The sequence below is a fragment of the Xyrauchen texanus genome, chromosome 19, assembly GCF_025860055.1.
Source record: "Xyrauchen texanus isolate HMW12.3.18 chromosome 19, RBS_HiC_50CHRs, whole genome shotgun sequence".
In the NCBI taxonomy this organism is placed as follows: domain Eukaryota; kingdom Metazoa; phylum Chordata; class Actinopteri; order Cypriniformes; family Catostomidae; genus Xyrauchen; species Xyrauchen texanus.
Genome location: NC_068294.1, coordinates 418626 through 434475, shown reverse-complemented (window position 1 = coordinate 434475; position 15850 = coordinate 418626). Strand labels below are relative to the sequence as shown.

Sequence of the window (15850 nt, the reverse complement as noted above, 5' to 3'; positions counted from 1 at the left end):
CCGAGTTCGTAGGTGTACCAGGGGGATGTGCATAAGAAGCTGATAGTTCTAATTTTTACAGGGGCGTGGAGATCTAGGAGACTGCTCAGAGATTGATTGTAGAAGTCAACCGACTCAGTGACTGAGGAGAAATCAGCAGAGGAGAGATGTTGGAGGTCTATGGTCAAGATGTCCGGGTTTATCTTTTTCAGGTCCCTATAGCAAATTTGACGCTTGTCTTTGTTGTGTGGGGAAAGGAGTGTCAGCTCCATTGAGATGGCCTTGTGGTCAGACACACCCAGATCGTGCGCCAGAAGGTTGCTTATGGGGGCGGAGTTGGAAATGACCAGGTCCAGTGTGTGCCCCCTGGAGTGTGTGGGGACATCGACATGTTGTTGGAGGTTGAGACAGTCCAATAGTTGCAGAAACTCAGCTGCAAAGTGGCAGGAGGGGTTGTCTACATGAATATTAATATCTCCAAGTATAATAATGTTGGCAGAGGTGGTGCAGAGTGTAGTGAGAAGGTCGTGTATCTCTGAGATGAAAGCTGAGTTGGATTTGGGGGGCCCGTAGATGAGGAGCATTGTCATGGGGGGGGGGTTACATTTAAATGCAAGGCATTCAAATGAGGACAGTGTAGGCAGGGGGAGGGGGGACAGCTCCAAGTTCTGTTGGTGTACGACAGCAAGACCGCCACCACGACCAGTGCTGCGGGCTCTCTCCAGAAAGCTGTAACTGGGGGGACAGACTTCATTAAGCGCTGAGTAAACCCCTGGTGCCATGTTTCTGTCAGGCACATAAAATCTAATCCTTTGTCCATGTATCCTTTGTACACAACGTAGAAGTGAGTGACAGACGGGGAATGTCTAGGTTACGGATGTAACCTCCGTTCCATGATGGAGGGAACGAGACACTGTTGTGGCCGGACCATTGTTGGCTCCTCAGAAAAATCCTGAATGAAACAGATGTATTTCCCCTCCATTATACCCGTATGTCCGGGGAAGGGACATGCAAATTCTGTCTGCCAATTTCTCATTGGCCTTTTTTCACTGATCAGAGGTATATTCGGTGCTCAAGAGAGACCCCTAGTGTCGCCTCTTCGACACACTGTCTCGTTCCCTCCATCAGGGAACAGTGGTTACATCCGTAACCTAGACGTTTTTAGTCTCTGTTATTTATAATTTGGCTCTTAGTGAGATGTGATATCAAGACAGGCCAAGCTTTGACATGTTTCAACATTTCTACATTTTCATGCTTCTTTTCAAACAGGTAAAAGTGAGAAAGGGCAGAGCAGAATTCCATGGGAAAAATGTATTGGTCACGAAATAGTATCATGTTTCAAACTTGGTTTGTGGAGCTCTGTCTCCATTAAAAGCATGACAAAATCAACCGAGACAAGCGTAAAATAAAGGGGACATTGATTTTGTACAAATGTCCAATGAATGTGACACTTTGTGTTAAACATGTACACAACTCAGACATCAGAAATGTTACAAGATGAATTTTTTTGAAAGAGAGTCAAACATGAAGTGCAGTGACAGAGGTTTTAAAACAATACTTCATCTAATGAACGTGACTTAAGTTGAGCGAATGAAACATGCCAAAGCTAATCGCAACTCAGAAATAAAAATTGTAACCAAATAATTTCACAAACTGCTTTGGGAAAGACAATATATGATCAATATGGAGCTTATTGTGTAGGACAAAAATATTTAAATGTAGGATGAATAATTTCTGCTCTATATTATACTCCAAAAGGGTGTGGGTGGGGTATGCTTTCTAAAGGTTTTAGGGAAAATGTGTTGGCAAATCAATGCCAAATGGTTCTTAGCATCAAACCAGACAGACAACAAACTATTAGGGTCTGCACAACAATAAAACATTTCAAATTGACATGTACTAAGAAAGAAAGTGTTATTTTCAATTAATTCCTGTATCCCAGCAGCAACCTACAGAGATAACCTCTCTTAGGGGGGGTATTGTTGTTGCTGCTTGTGGTCTATTAGAAGATTGTGTAATTTCCATCTTTAGTTTTTCAAACTTTACGATACAAATATTTCAACACTCATACTGTAATTCAGTGTTTGGATTCGATGATGACGACAAATGAACTGTTTCCAGTGAACAACAATGAAATAATGTGACTAAGAATCTGTGGCACTTTGGGCATGCTCAGTTACTGTCATCAACCACTCAAAAGAGTGCTGTGAAAGATGTTCATTTACTAAATAAAGTACAAAAAATGCAATTTATACAAAATTTCATTTAAAAGACAACTTTACTAAGTCAGCATTACAAAAATCCAGTTCCATAAACAGGCTCAGTTGAAAATTATATTCTACTTTTTTGTACATTTATCCACATATTTACATAGTCTTGCTTGAATCCTCCCTCTATTTATCCCTCTGTGTTTGCCAGATTGTATATAACATGGACAAGACACAACTTAAATATTCACATTACTTTTGAACAGAAAACATTTAACAAGCAATGATGAAGACAATGTGTCAAATCTCTTTAAATATCTACCATTTCATGTCCACAGTATATCCCTCTGGACATAAATAAACACTGATAGAAAGATATTATGACAAAATGTTAAAAAGAAATGCATCTCTCTCTCTCTCTCTTTCTCTGTTGTTGGACTAGATGCTGACCTTTTCCCCGAGATACTATAAACACAATAAACGTGACGAGTAATGAAATGAATGACCAAAGTTTAACCAAAGAACTGTGACAAAATGATGTCTTGCTACATTACTATATCTCTTAGTAAATTATAGTCAGGGTGGGCAGGATAACCAACATCGTTTTCAAGGTATACATGTATTTTATGAGCAATTTTACATCAGAGTGATGGTACAGCAACTGACATGTTTGGGACATGTCCCACTCAGTATTTTTACTTTACTAATCGCTCATGTGCAATAACATTGAGCAGTGCCGTGGCCAAAAGAATCTCTAACAGTCAACACATTTTGTATTTTGTATCACCAACTGTAAAAGTGCACTTCAACATAAATCAAACTTCCATATTTTGATGTGAAATACATGCCTTTTATATAAAATAATGCTGCTCTCTCCTGCTTAATATTTAGTATTTCCTAATCTGTGATTGATTCTATCATCATAAATCATCAATCTCTTTATGAAAACCCGATTAATAAGATCCATGAAAGGAACAGTTTAACCCAAAAATGAACATTTTGTCAGCATTTATTCAACCTCATGCTCTTCCAAAGCCATTTGTCTTTCTGTCCTCAGTAAAATATCTTGACCACTTATTTCCATATAAAGAAAGTGAATTAGGACTGGAGTTATCAAGCTCCACAATGACAAAAAAGCACCATTAAGGAATAGCTTTGTGTGAGGTCTGAAATGTGCATTAGTATTCACCCCTTTATAGTACCTCACAAATCAAATATAGTGCCATTATTCAAGCCTGATGTGGCAGCATATTTGATTTTGAGAGCAGACTTTTTCTTGGTGAATAATGACTTCAATGTTTGTCTGTTCTTTACGCAAAGTTGTGGAATTAATTTGATTGATTGATTGATTTAACTTTATTATCCACAAAAGTGGAAATTTTCCTTTGGCCTCTCACAAGAAAGAAAAAGCAGTACACATGCACTAGAACAGGGGTGCACACACTTTTTTGCGTGATGATCTACTTTTAAATGACCAACAGTTTCATTTAAAAAAAATAAAATAAAATGCTTGTTGGGACTACTGCATGTATCCCTACATGGAATTCATCTTCAAATTAATAAAAAAAAAAAAAAGTAATGTTCAATGTTGATATCATCCAGTTTTAACACTAAACAAAACACCTACAGCACAATAGATTACAATAGACAGGGCATTTACCTTATTCTGATGACTTGCACTGAATGGAATCAGACAGTTTTGCTTAATCAGGGCAGAGCTAGTCTCAAACACTGCTAGCTTTGCAATTTCGCGCTCTGTTCTCAGAAGCCCTTGGAGAGGGCACAAAATCAGTTGTCATGGCAACTGAATAAACAAAAATCTCGCCTGGTCAAAATTTACTCGTCAAGTTCAAGTCAGACAGAAACTAAAAGAAGGAAAGACATTATATTTATTTTTATAAAAATTTAACGAAAGCACATTTAAATTTTGTGTGAGCTACCAGCATTGCCTTTGCGATCGACTGGTAGATCGCGATCGACGTATTGGGCACCCCTGCACTAGAAGGATACTGACAATAATCATAATCATACAACAACATTAAAACACAAGCACCTAAATAATAATAATAATAATAATAATTATCATCATGATCACATAAAAGCATACATTTTTTCACATAAAAGCATACAAGAGATTTGGGGACCCTATACCTTCTAGATGGAAGCATAACAAATTCAGGAAAAGTGGTTGTGTGGAATCAGCTATAACTCTCGTTGCTCTTCTATGAACTGTATGCACATACAGTTTATCAAGCTGTGTTTGCTGGTTTCCTATTATTTTTCCACCATTCTCACTATCCTGAGCAAATTACCAAACCTTGCTGTGATATTAAACACTATAATACTCTCAACATGGCTTATATATATATACCATTTCCCAAACTGATTGACTTATATCTCCTCAGTTTTCACACAAGGAACAGCCTTTGACTTGCTTTCCTAAAAATATTATCTACGTTCTTACCAAAGTTCAACCATGTGTCAATACAGTATACAGTATGTTCCCAAATATTTAAAACTTTCAGCAGTCTCAACAGCCTGATCATTTAACATTAGTTTCTCTAATGTATAGTGTTCTTCAGGTTAAACATTGAAAAACAGCTCTTTGGTTTTTCTTAAATTCATTTGCAAAGCACTCAATTTGCACCAATCCTAAAGGACAATAGTATTTTAGAATATGTTTGCTCAGTCAGTGATTGGCTCTTTGAACACAGTTGCACCAGGACCATATCATCAACATACTTGAAAAGACTAGCTGTGTTACTCTTAATCTGTAACTCATTGGTATATATTGAAAGTAAAAGTGGTGACATCACACAACCCTGTGGAGCCCCTGTATTTAAATCCAATTCCTTTGAAAATATGCCATTCATAAAAACTCTGTGGTCAATCTGAAAAAAAAAATATTTGATCCAAAATATCAAAGCAAAGTTTACAATCTAATTACAGAGATGTGATAGAAGCATATGAACCTGCATAGTATTAAAAGCAGAGGTTAAATCAATAAAAAGTGCCCGACCATTAGAACTGGAATCATGAATAAGCTTTGCTACAAAATCAGTTAATGAATGTGTAGCATCTTCTGTCCCCCTGTGTGGTCTATATGCAAATTGTAATGGACCTAAAACCATCATGTGTTTACTTACAATACTTTCCATACATTTAGCCAGGACTGAAGTCATAGCAACTGGTCTATAATCATCTGTTAATCTTGCCCCTGGTGATTTGGGTATGGGTATTACTGTAGATACTTTCCACAGTATACTCATTCAGTAATGTTTGAAATAGCAGTGTAAGGGCTATTTGAGCAGATAGCCAAATACTTTCAACACCCTCCCCTTTAACCCATCAAGGACTGGTGCTTTATTAACTTACTCACCGCTACCTCCTACTCTAACAGCAGGGGTGCTGGTCCAGTCTGAATATTTTTAAGGACCTCTTGACTTCTCCTTTGAGCATCTATTCAATCAAATCTACTATAAAAAATAATTACATTCATTCACAAACATTACACAGTCATCAGTTAATACATTTTGTCTTACCCTCTCTCTCCCATCATTACATGCATTCCCTCCCAGGCCTGTTTGACATTTCCTGAATAAAATTTCTGCTCAACTCTATTTTTTATTTTTCTATCGTTTTCTACCCAAACTCTCTCTGTTAAAAAAAAGGTCTAATTGCAACGAGATAATCTCATAGTCCCGAGTACAAATCTTGTCCAGTATTTAGTATTGTGTTGCCCAGGTATTATCCAAATATAAACAAAATTATCCTATATATATTCCTGCTGCTCTTTTGACTCGAAGCCATCAAGGTCGACATTACCATTATTCTCCGTCAACCATGTTTCTGTTAGACAAATCTTCTGTTTTTGCCATGATAGTTAACTCATCAAGTTTGTTATTTAAGGATCGGACATTAGAGAGAGTAATCACAGGAAGTGGGTGACTGGTGCCACATCTGTTTTTGACACAACTTCTTGACCCCTGTTACTTAATTTTACCTTTTTTATGTGGTGTCATCTTCTTTTTTTCATAATTGAATGTGGATAGAAAATGTCCATCCAGAATTGTTGGTGTTTCCATGGAGTGCGGATGCTCTCTTATTGAAAGTAAAAGGTCTCGAGAGTAATTCCGCACAGGTGCACCCATGCCATTGCTTCCGAACAGTGATAGATTAGAGGAAGCATGTAAAAATTAATTTTCCAGAAAACTCCATCTTAATTTTGCTACTCTGTCAGGTTGTAAATTAATATTAAAAACCACACATACTTATCACTTAAAACAACTTAAAACAAAAAAGAAAACACAGGGTCAGCAGCCCTGAGAATTGGTATATTATAGCACACAAATCATACAGACTGGATTTATGATATTTTAATGGGGTCATTTGGTCATTTTAGAGCTTAGGAGTGGTGGTGGTGGTGGTAGTGGTCTAAGCACATAACTGGTAATCTGGTAATCAGAAGGATGCTGGTTCGATCCCCACAGCCACCACCATTGTGTCCTTGAGCAAGGCACTTAACTCCAGGTTGCTCCAGGGGTACTGTCCCTGTAATAAGGGCTCTGTAAGTCACTTTGGATAAAAGCGTCTGCCAAATGCATAAATGTAAATGTAAATGTAGTAGCCCCAGTCCCCATTCACTTTCATTGTTTGGTAAAGTGAAGCTTGGACACTCTCCAACATTTTTCCTTTTGTTTTTCTTGGAAGAAAAAAGTCAAAAAGGTTTGGTAATTAAATTAAAACATAATTTTCATTTTCGGATGAACTGCCCCTAGAAACCCTCCGAATGAGCTCCAAGTGTTCGGATCTCTTGGCCTGCAGTAACTGCTGGTTAAGTTAGATAACACAAGGGCCCAATTATCAATATACATAATAAAACACAGAGATGAATCTGACATAGATAAGAGAAATGTTCATTATTATATTTAATACACACACTATAAAACACCCTTAAGCAAAATTAATCTTTATGCAAATGAATCTTTATGAGAAAGAGCAAGAATTTGTTTAAAAATAGTAAGGCAAATATTACAGATGTGAGAAGGGACAATTGCCATTATTTGTCATCTTGTGCCCTGTTACCTGAGTGTGAAAAGGCTGAATTTACACCTGAGGGCTTTTTTGAAACTAAAGGATCTGCTTGAAATGAAAAACGCTCTAATGGTTGCACAATATACAGGAAACTTATTTAAATGGTTCCAGGAGAGAGAGAGAGAGAGAGAGAGAGAGAGAGAGACTGAGGTTACCATCTCCAACATTCAGCCTATAGCCAAAAAACAACTGTCACTCTGTTTTGTCCTGTGGTTTTCTGTCGATTGTTTGTGTTCTGGTAAACATTTATGGACTTCTTAATATCAGAGTCTGTGAAATAAAAATTATCTTCTCTACTGGATCTCCCAACAGCTCTCATGAAGCTTCATACCTTGTAGTAGATGTTGGTCGGATTTTGTGGCGGCATTTCCTGTACGATATAGACCGGATGACCGCAATCGCCGCTCACTTTCTCATAGTGCGGGCAGTAATTGTTTTCTGTCCGTAATGGAATGATGATGTCACTGGGCTCGGAGCCAGCATTGCCCATCATCTTGGGGTTGGTGAGGGTGCTGAGCATCAGGGCGGTCGATCGGGGCTGCGTGGGCTTCCGTGAGCGCTTGCGAATCTTGATGAGCAGAATGACCAGGAAAATTATGAGGATGAGAAAGATGACGCAACCAGCACCGATGACAGAGAACACAGCGATCTTAGACCCCAGAATGCCATCATCACTGTCGCTGGGATTTTGATTAATCGTGTCTTAAGAAAGAGGAAGATAAAAAAAATTGATCACACACCTAAAACCTGCATTTAACATTTAATCCGTAAAAACAAAAGGAGTCCAGCAGTATGTTCTGATCATTTAGCAATTTTTAGGTAGTCATCATAGTGGTGCCAAACATTCAACCTAAAGTTAAAGTTAGTCATGAAAATCTACATTGCCAAAGCTGATAGGTCCTTTGACCCATAATCTCTCTTTGTCTACTATTTAAATAGCCGCAGTTGCCCCAATACCACTTTTTCTCTCCTGATCCGATTCCAATACCTAAACTTTCAGTATATATGAAGATACTGTTTACAAACAAATGCTCTGTCCTGCCCCTTCCGTGTTCTTTTGTTGCCCAGAAAAGAACTGCTGTCTTTGGGCGCTTTGCTCAAATTCACTGAAACTGCCCAAAAAGTGCTGTTCGTTTCCCACAGATAATTAGAGATTAGGGCTTCTTTAAATTTCCACCAGATCGTTGCATCAGGAAAAACTCAGGATTTTACATAAATGATGATATTTCATGGGTCACTATCATTGTTATCGCATCTGCTCTATTAGACACTGTTGACCAGCAGCAGATGTTGGTTGATATTAACCGTTTTTACAGAGAAATTGTACAAACTCCGATTGCAAACAGCTGTTTTTAATTTCCAAAGTGCTGTTGCTGTGACAGATACAAATATGATCTAATGATGATCAAGACCACTGTATATGATATAATGGGAGGAACGGGACCCGTCTCCACCACATGGACTACTGTTTGTGAAAGAATAAGTGAATAAAAATAATGTCATATGGCGATAATGATATCTTTGCATTTATTTTGAATGCAGTAAATATTATTGTTCAATCGAAAACCGTTATTACGTTTTGATATGGAACATGGCCATACTAAATAATATTATGATTTATTGTATGTGGGTTTATAATTTAAGCAGTAAAGACACATTGCATTTCTAGTGGTAGTTTTTATTTTATATATCACATTTCTTAGTCTTTAGAAGTGTGTTAAACATGTGAGGATGTGTATTCATCAACCTGTGACTGTCACGAATGTAAGGCAATGAAGGCAGACGAAGGTTGAGGATCCAAATGCAGCTTACTTTATTACTAACAAAATACTAAGAAAAACCCTCAATGGGGAAATAAACAAGAACAGAGAACTCGGGCAGGGTACACAGACCAGGCTAACTACATTCACAAACATTCAACGACAGACAAGGACTGAACCAAAAACCAGGATATAAATACAAAAACATGGGACAAAGGGGCCAATGAACAAACAGAACACAAACTAGATGACAAGGAGATTAACAGAAACCAAAGGCAAATTAACAAGGGCAGGTGAAAACAATGACAGAGAACACGAACGCTAACAAGGAGACTATGGAGTTAAACAAGGGACAAAATGGTAAACAAAGGGGCAAAGATAAAACAAGACAAGGTCATACATAACAGTGACATGTCCAACATAATCATCCATAAGTTTAAACTTGTTTTGCTGATATTTCAGAAAATAACCCACACAATTTCTTCACTGTAAACCATACATAAACCATTTATAATACTTTTGTTAATATTAAAAGATATTTTATATAGCTTAAAAGATTCAAACTGCAGCGCTGAAATCTGCTGCTCGAAAGAACCCAGAAGCGCTGTTTCCTGCAGTGTGACGTCAGAGTAATTTCATCTGTTGGCCGATACTGATCTGATACCAGTTTTGTTTTTTATCTTACTGAATTTAAAATATTTATACCTCACTGTGTGGAACTGATTGGGATTACACTTTTATATGTAAAGAAACACAAACCTCTAACTCCACATTATTTCAATATAAAATAGAGAAAACTAAAAAACAATTACATAAAAAGATAAAGCCTAAGTTAAAAGAAGTGTAGCCTATTAAGAAAAATGGTCTTGTTAACTAGTCTCCTGGATAATGCAGCACTAAATATAAAACTGTAATTCCAGTGAAAGTCTTTTGTAGACAAAGACAGTTCTAATATGTACTTTTGTTTTCAACTTGTTCAAGGATTCAGTTCTCTTTTTTTTTTACTTTAGTTGTAATAGGATATACAGTAACACCACTTTTCATTTACAGTTACTTTTTTAGAACACAGTCAACTTAAATATTATTGTAATTTGTAAAATAATAATAATAATACAATTTTTTATTATTATTAATAAATGCTATAATTGTATTGTACAATAGAATTAGGTATTTTAATCGTAATGTCAACAACTTTTATTTTGGCAGAACACTCCAGGAAGACTTTTTTGGGGTTTGTGTGTAGCCAAGTTCACAGAAGTTTATTTTCCTTACAAAACTCGAGAGTTCATGGCAAATTCGCCACTGACTATTTCACATGCAAATGAGCTCTGTAGCAAATTCACTGTAAATTGTCCATTGTCACCAAAGGTTTGATGCAGGTTCAACACTACCGGTGAAGAGCTGCAAACATTTGTGGTGAATCACAAGCTCATTTGCTTGTAAAATTAATGAGTGGCAAATTTGCTGCAGGTTTACGGCTAGTTTGCCAGAACTCTATATTTTTGGTAAAGTCCGGCTCATCAGACAGATACCCTATCTGGTTAAAAGGGTTCGGGTATCGGACCGGTGCATCCCTAGTTGTTTTCATCTAAGCTGTTGTGTTCATCACAGCAGCAGGCTATGAGAGTTTTACTCTTTGAAACCGTCCTCCTCCCCAGTAGCACATGTCTAGATCTGCTTCACAGGGATGTCTAATCAACACACTCTCATAATCAAATCAAATCAGATCACTTTATTGTCACACTACCATGTACACAAGTGCAACAGTAGGTGAAATTCTTGTGCGCAGTTCCGAGCAACATAGCAGTCATGACAGTGACGAGTCATATACCAATTACAATAAACAACATACTTACACAACACAATTTACATATCAAATGTACACATACTTTTCACAATAATTATATACAATACACACAATATAGAATACACAATATAAAATACAATAAGTAAGGAGTATATGAAATATATATATATATACACTCACCTAAAGGATTATTAGGAACACTTGTTCAATTTCTCATTAATGCAATTATCAAATCAACCAATCACATGGCAGTTGCTTCAATGCATTTAGGGGTGTGGTCCTGGTCAAGACAATCACCTGAACTCCAAACTGAATTTCAGAATGGGAAAGAAACGTGATTTAAGCAATTTTGAGCGTGGCATGGTTGTTGGTGCCAGACGGGCCGGTCTGAATATTTCACAATCTGCTCAGTTACTGGGATTTTCATGCACAACCATTTCTAGGGTTTACAAAGAATGGTGTGAAAAGGGAAAAACATCCAGTATGCGGCAGTCCTGTGGGCGAAAATGCCTTGTTGATACTAGAGGTCAGAGGAGAATGGGCCGACTGATTCAAGCTGATAGAAGAGCAACTGAAATAACCACTCGTTACAACCGAGGTATGCAGCAAAGCATTTGTGAAGCCACAACATGCACAACCTTGAGGCGGATGGGCTACAACAGCAGAAGACCCCACCGGGTACCACTCATCTCCACTACAAATAGGAAAAAGAAGCTACAATTTGCAAAAGCTCACCAAAATTGGACAGTTGAAGACTGGAAAAATGTTGCCTGGTCTGATGAGTCTCGATTTCTGTTGAGACATTCAGATGGTAGAGTCAGAATTTGGCGTAAACAGAATGAGAACATGGATCCATCATGCCTTGTTACCACTGTGCAGGCTGGTGGTGGTGGTGTAATGGTGTGGGGGATGTTTTCTTGGCACACTTTAGGCCCCATATATATATACACACTCACCTAAAGGATTATTAGGAACACCATACTAATACTGTGTTTGACCCCCTTTCGCCTAGAAATGGTTGTGCGTGAAAATCCCAGTAACTGAGCAGATTGTGAAATACTCAGACCGGCCCGTCTGGCACCAACAACCATGCCACGCTCAAAATTGCTTAAATCACCTTTCTTTCCCATTCTGACATTCAGTTTGGAGTTCAGGAGATTGTCTTGACCAGGACCACACCCCTAAATGCATTGAAGCAACTGCCATGTGATTGGTTGATTAGATAATTGCATTAACAAGAAATTGAACAGGTGTTCCTAATAATCCTTTAGGTGAGTGTATATATATATATATGAAGTAGTATATTGAGGAGAATATGTTGACAGTCCAGTGTGAGATTATAGCTGAATAAAGTGCAGTGCTAATTATTGATCCTGATAGATCAAGTGTTCAACAGTCTGATTGCTTGGGGGAAAAAGCTATCATGTAGTCGGCTGGTGCGGGTCCTGATGCTGCGATACCGCCTGCCTGATGGTAGCAGTGAGAACAGTCCATGACTCGGGTGGCTGGAGTCTCTGATGATCCTCTGAGCTTTTTTCACACACCGCCTGGTATATATGTCCTGGAGGGAGGGAAGCTCACCTCCGATGATGTTCCTGGCAGTTCGCACCACCCTTTGCAGGGCTTTGCAGTTGTGCGCGGTGCTATTGCTGTACCAGGCGGTGATGCAGCCAGTCAGGATGCTCTCTACAGTGCTGGTGTAGAACCGTGTGAGGATGTAGTGGTTCATTCCAAACTTTCTCAGCCGTCTCAGGAAGAAGAGGCGCTGGTGAGCCTTCTTCACAACGGCCTCAGTGTGGACGGACCATGTGAGTTCCTCAGTAATGTGGACACCGAGGAACTTGAAACTGCTGACTCTCTGTATCGGTGCTCCATTGATGGTGATGGGGCTGTGTTCTCTGTCTTTCTTCCTGAAGTCCACAACAAGCTCCTTGGTTTTACTGACGTTGAGGGAGAGGTTGTGCTCTTGACACCAGCGTGTCAGAGTGTGCACCTCCTCTCTGTAGGCTCTTTCATCATTGTCAGTGATCAGACCTACCACCGTCGTATCGTCGGCAAACTTAATAATGGCATTGGAGCTATGTGTTGCCACACAGTCATGTGTGTACAGGGAATACAGGAGTGGGCTGAGAACACAGCCCTGCGGGGCTCCAGTGTTGAGGGTCAGTGATGAGGAGGTGTTGCTGCCCATTCTAACCACCTGACGTCTGCCTGACAGGAAATCCAGGATCCAGAGCCCGGAGTTTCTCATCAAGCTTGGAGGGCACTATGGTGTTGAATGCTGAGCTGTAGTCTACAAACAGCATTCTCACATATGTGTTCCTTTTTTCCAGATAGGAGAGAGCAGTGTGTATTGTAGATGCAATGGCATCATCGGTGGAGTGGTTGTTGCGGTAGGCAAACTGCAAAGGGTCCAGAGAGGGGGCAGAACAGAGCAGATGTAATCTCTGATTAACCTCTCGAAGCATTTGCTGATGATGGGGGTCAGAGCAACAGGACGCCAGTCATTTAAGCAAATGATTATAGCTTGCTTCGGAACAGGCACAATGGTTGATGTTTTGAAGCATGTGGGGACTACAGACAGGGAGAGGGACAGATTGAAAATGTCCGTAAAAACACCAGCCAGTTGATTCACGCACGCTCTGATGACGCAGCCCGGAATGCCGTCTGGACCCGCAGCTTTACTTATGTTCACCCGTCGGAATGATCGGGTTACATCCACAACAGAGACGGAGAGTGAATCAACCTCTGTAGCGTCAGCCGCGAATACTCTCTCCGCGAGGGCGGTGGTGTTGTCCTCGAAACAAGCATAAAATGTATTAAGTTCGTCCGGGAGAGATGCAGCGGTGTTCATGGCGGAGACTTTATTCCGTTTGTAGTCCGTGATTGTGTTAATTCCCTGCCACATACTTCTGGAGTCAGTGGTGTTGAACTGACCTTCAAGTTTGTGCCTGTACTGGCATTTGGCTGTACTGATAGTGTTACGGAGGGCATAACTGGCTTGTTTACGCTCCTCCGTGTTAGAAGATTTAAAAGCGGAGGTCTGTGCAGTGAGTGCCGCGCGAACATAGCCGTTAACCCATGGTTTCTGGTTGGGGTATATCCGTATAGTTTTGGTCGGAACAACATCCTCTACGCACTTCCTGATGAAACACGTTACGCTGTCAGCGTAAACCTCGATGTCGTCATCAGAGGCGGACCGGAACATCTCCCAGTCCGCATGATCAAAACAGTCTTGTAGCGCAGAGTCTGATTGGTTAGACCAGCACTGGATCGTTCTGAGGGTGGGTGCTTCCCGTTTTAGTTTCTGCCTATAAGCAGGTAGAAGTAGAACGGAAGAATGGTCCGATTTGCCAAATGGGGGGCGGGGGAGGGATTTGTAGCCTTCCCGGAAAGGAGAGTAACAATGATCTAAAACCCGGTCCCCGCGTGTGTTGAACTTTATGTGTTGGTGGTATTTTGGAGCGATTGTTTTGAAGTTGGCTTTGTTAAAGTCCACGGCAACAATGAACGCAGCCTCAGGGTGTGCGGTTTCCTGCTCACTTATACACCCATACAGTTCCCTGAGTGCCCGGTCTGTGTCGGCTTGTGGGGGGGATGTACACAGCTGTGATGATGACCGCTGTGAATTCCCTCGGCAGCCAGAATGGTCGACACAGAAGCATGAGATATTCCAGGTCAGGAGAGCAGAAAGACTTGATTAAATGTATGTTCCTCTGATCACACCATGATTTGTTGATCATAAAACATACACCACCACCTCTGCTTTTACCTGAGAGGTCTTTCGCTCTGTCCGCTCGGTGCACGGAGAAGCCCATGATTTCGATGGCCGAGTCTGGAATCTCCGCAGCCAGCCAGGTTTCTGTAAGGCAGATAACACAGCAATCTTGTTGTCCAGAGACTGAACATTTGCCAGTAGTATACTGGGTAGCGGGGGTCGATTTGCACGACGTCTTACTCTGATGAGAACGCCAGCTCGTTTTCCTCTTTTCCTTCTGCGTTTCGCGGCCGAGCAGCCCAGACAAAGGGCTCCGCCGGCGTGTTTGTAAACAGCGGGTCGGCATTAAGGAATTTGAAGTCCGGTTTTCGATGTGTAATTGTAGAAACAATGTCCAAAAGCGTTTGTCTGTCGTAAACAATAAGGCAGACAACATCCAAGACAAAAAAACAAAGAACTGTAAGCAAAACAAACAATAAACCACAGTGTTGTAACGGAGCTCGCAACGCAGCAGCCATACTCGGCGCCATCTTGAGCCTCATAACAATACATCCCTATAGCATCTTTTTTGCCTGCACCACCAAATCGTCCTCCTTAATCTTCAGCCTTTGTCTGTATTTTAAATGTCACGTTAATGCTGCATTCAACTTATTTCTGAGGATTTTAACACTTTAGACTAAAAAGGCAATTTTTTTTAAATGAAATGAATAAAAAAAAACAATTATAATTCACTAATTGTTTACTAGCTCATTGTTCCATGCTCAGTACATGCTATTTAATGCTGTACTCTGGATCTTCCAGTGTTGTGTGATGGCTTTGTGTGGGCAACAGATCCAAATATAAGCCTTTAACCTGTGCTTATTTAAATATTCATAACCGCAGCCTCAAGAAGTGTTACGACAGCTTTGACATTAATGATGTCAAAAGCCATTGGCTCTTGCATCTGTGACATTCTAATGTTTTGATGTATATTTTTGAATGAGGTGTGACTCTTCAAGGAGAGGACGATTCTCAGAATTTCTATTCCTCACACGGAGCTACCATATGGTTTCAGAAGACTTTGAATGCAGCTTGAGTTGTTTGGAATACTTTTATGGTTCTTTATTTTCATTTTTGAATAAAGTTTTGTGACTGCACTTGTATCTGCTTGTTATATCTTTTATATTGTTGTTATATTATTGGCTAGGTTTAGGCGTAAGGGTGTTCAAAAGTATCTGTTTTAAAGTGGAATGTCCACTGACGTTCAAAAGTTTGGGGTCACTTGACTGAAATGTATCTTAAAAAT

General features: G+C 39.8%; 1 protein-coding gene across 1 annotated transcript in view; it reads right to left on the bottom strand.

The window, feature by feature from the left end:
- Window positions 1–6674: 6674 nt before the first annotated feature.
- The window catches only part of LOC127659838 (ephrin-B1-like), a 186935-nt gene continuing 177759 nt past the window's right edge, over window positions 6675–15850 (bottom strand). The window contains exon 5 of the mRNA XM_052149790.1: window positions 6675–7982. Within this exon, the coding sequence (XP_052005750.1) occupies window positions 7606–7982 (377 nt within the window). The 3' untranslated portion in view covers window positions 6675–7605. The remainder of the gene's footprint in view (window positions 7983–15850) is intronic.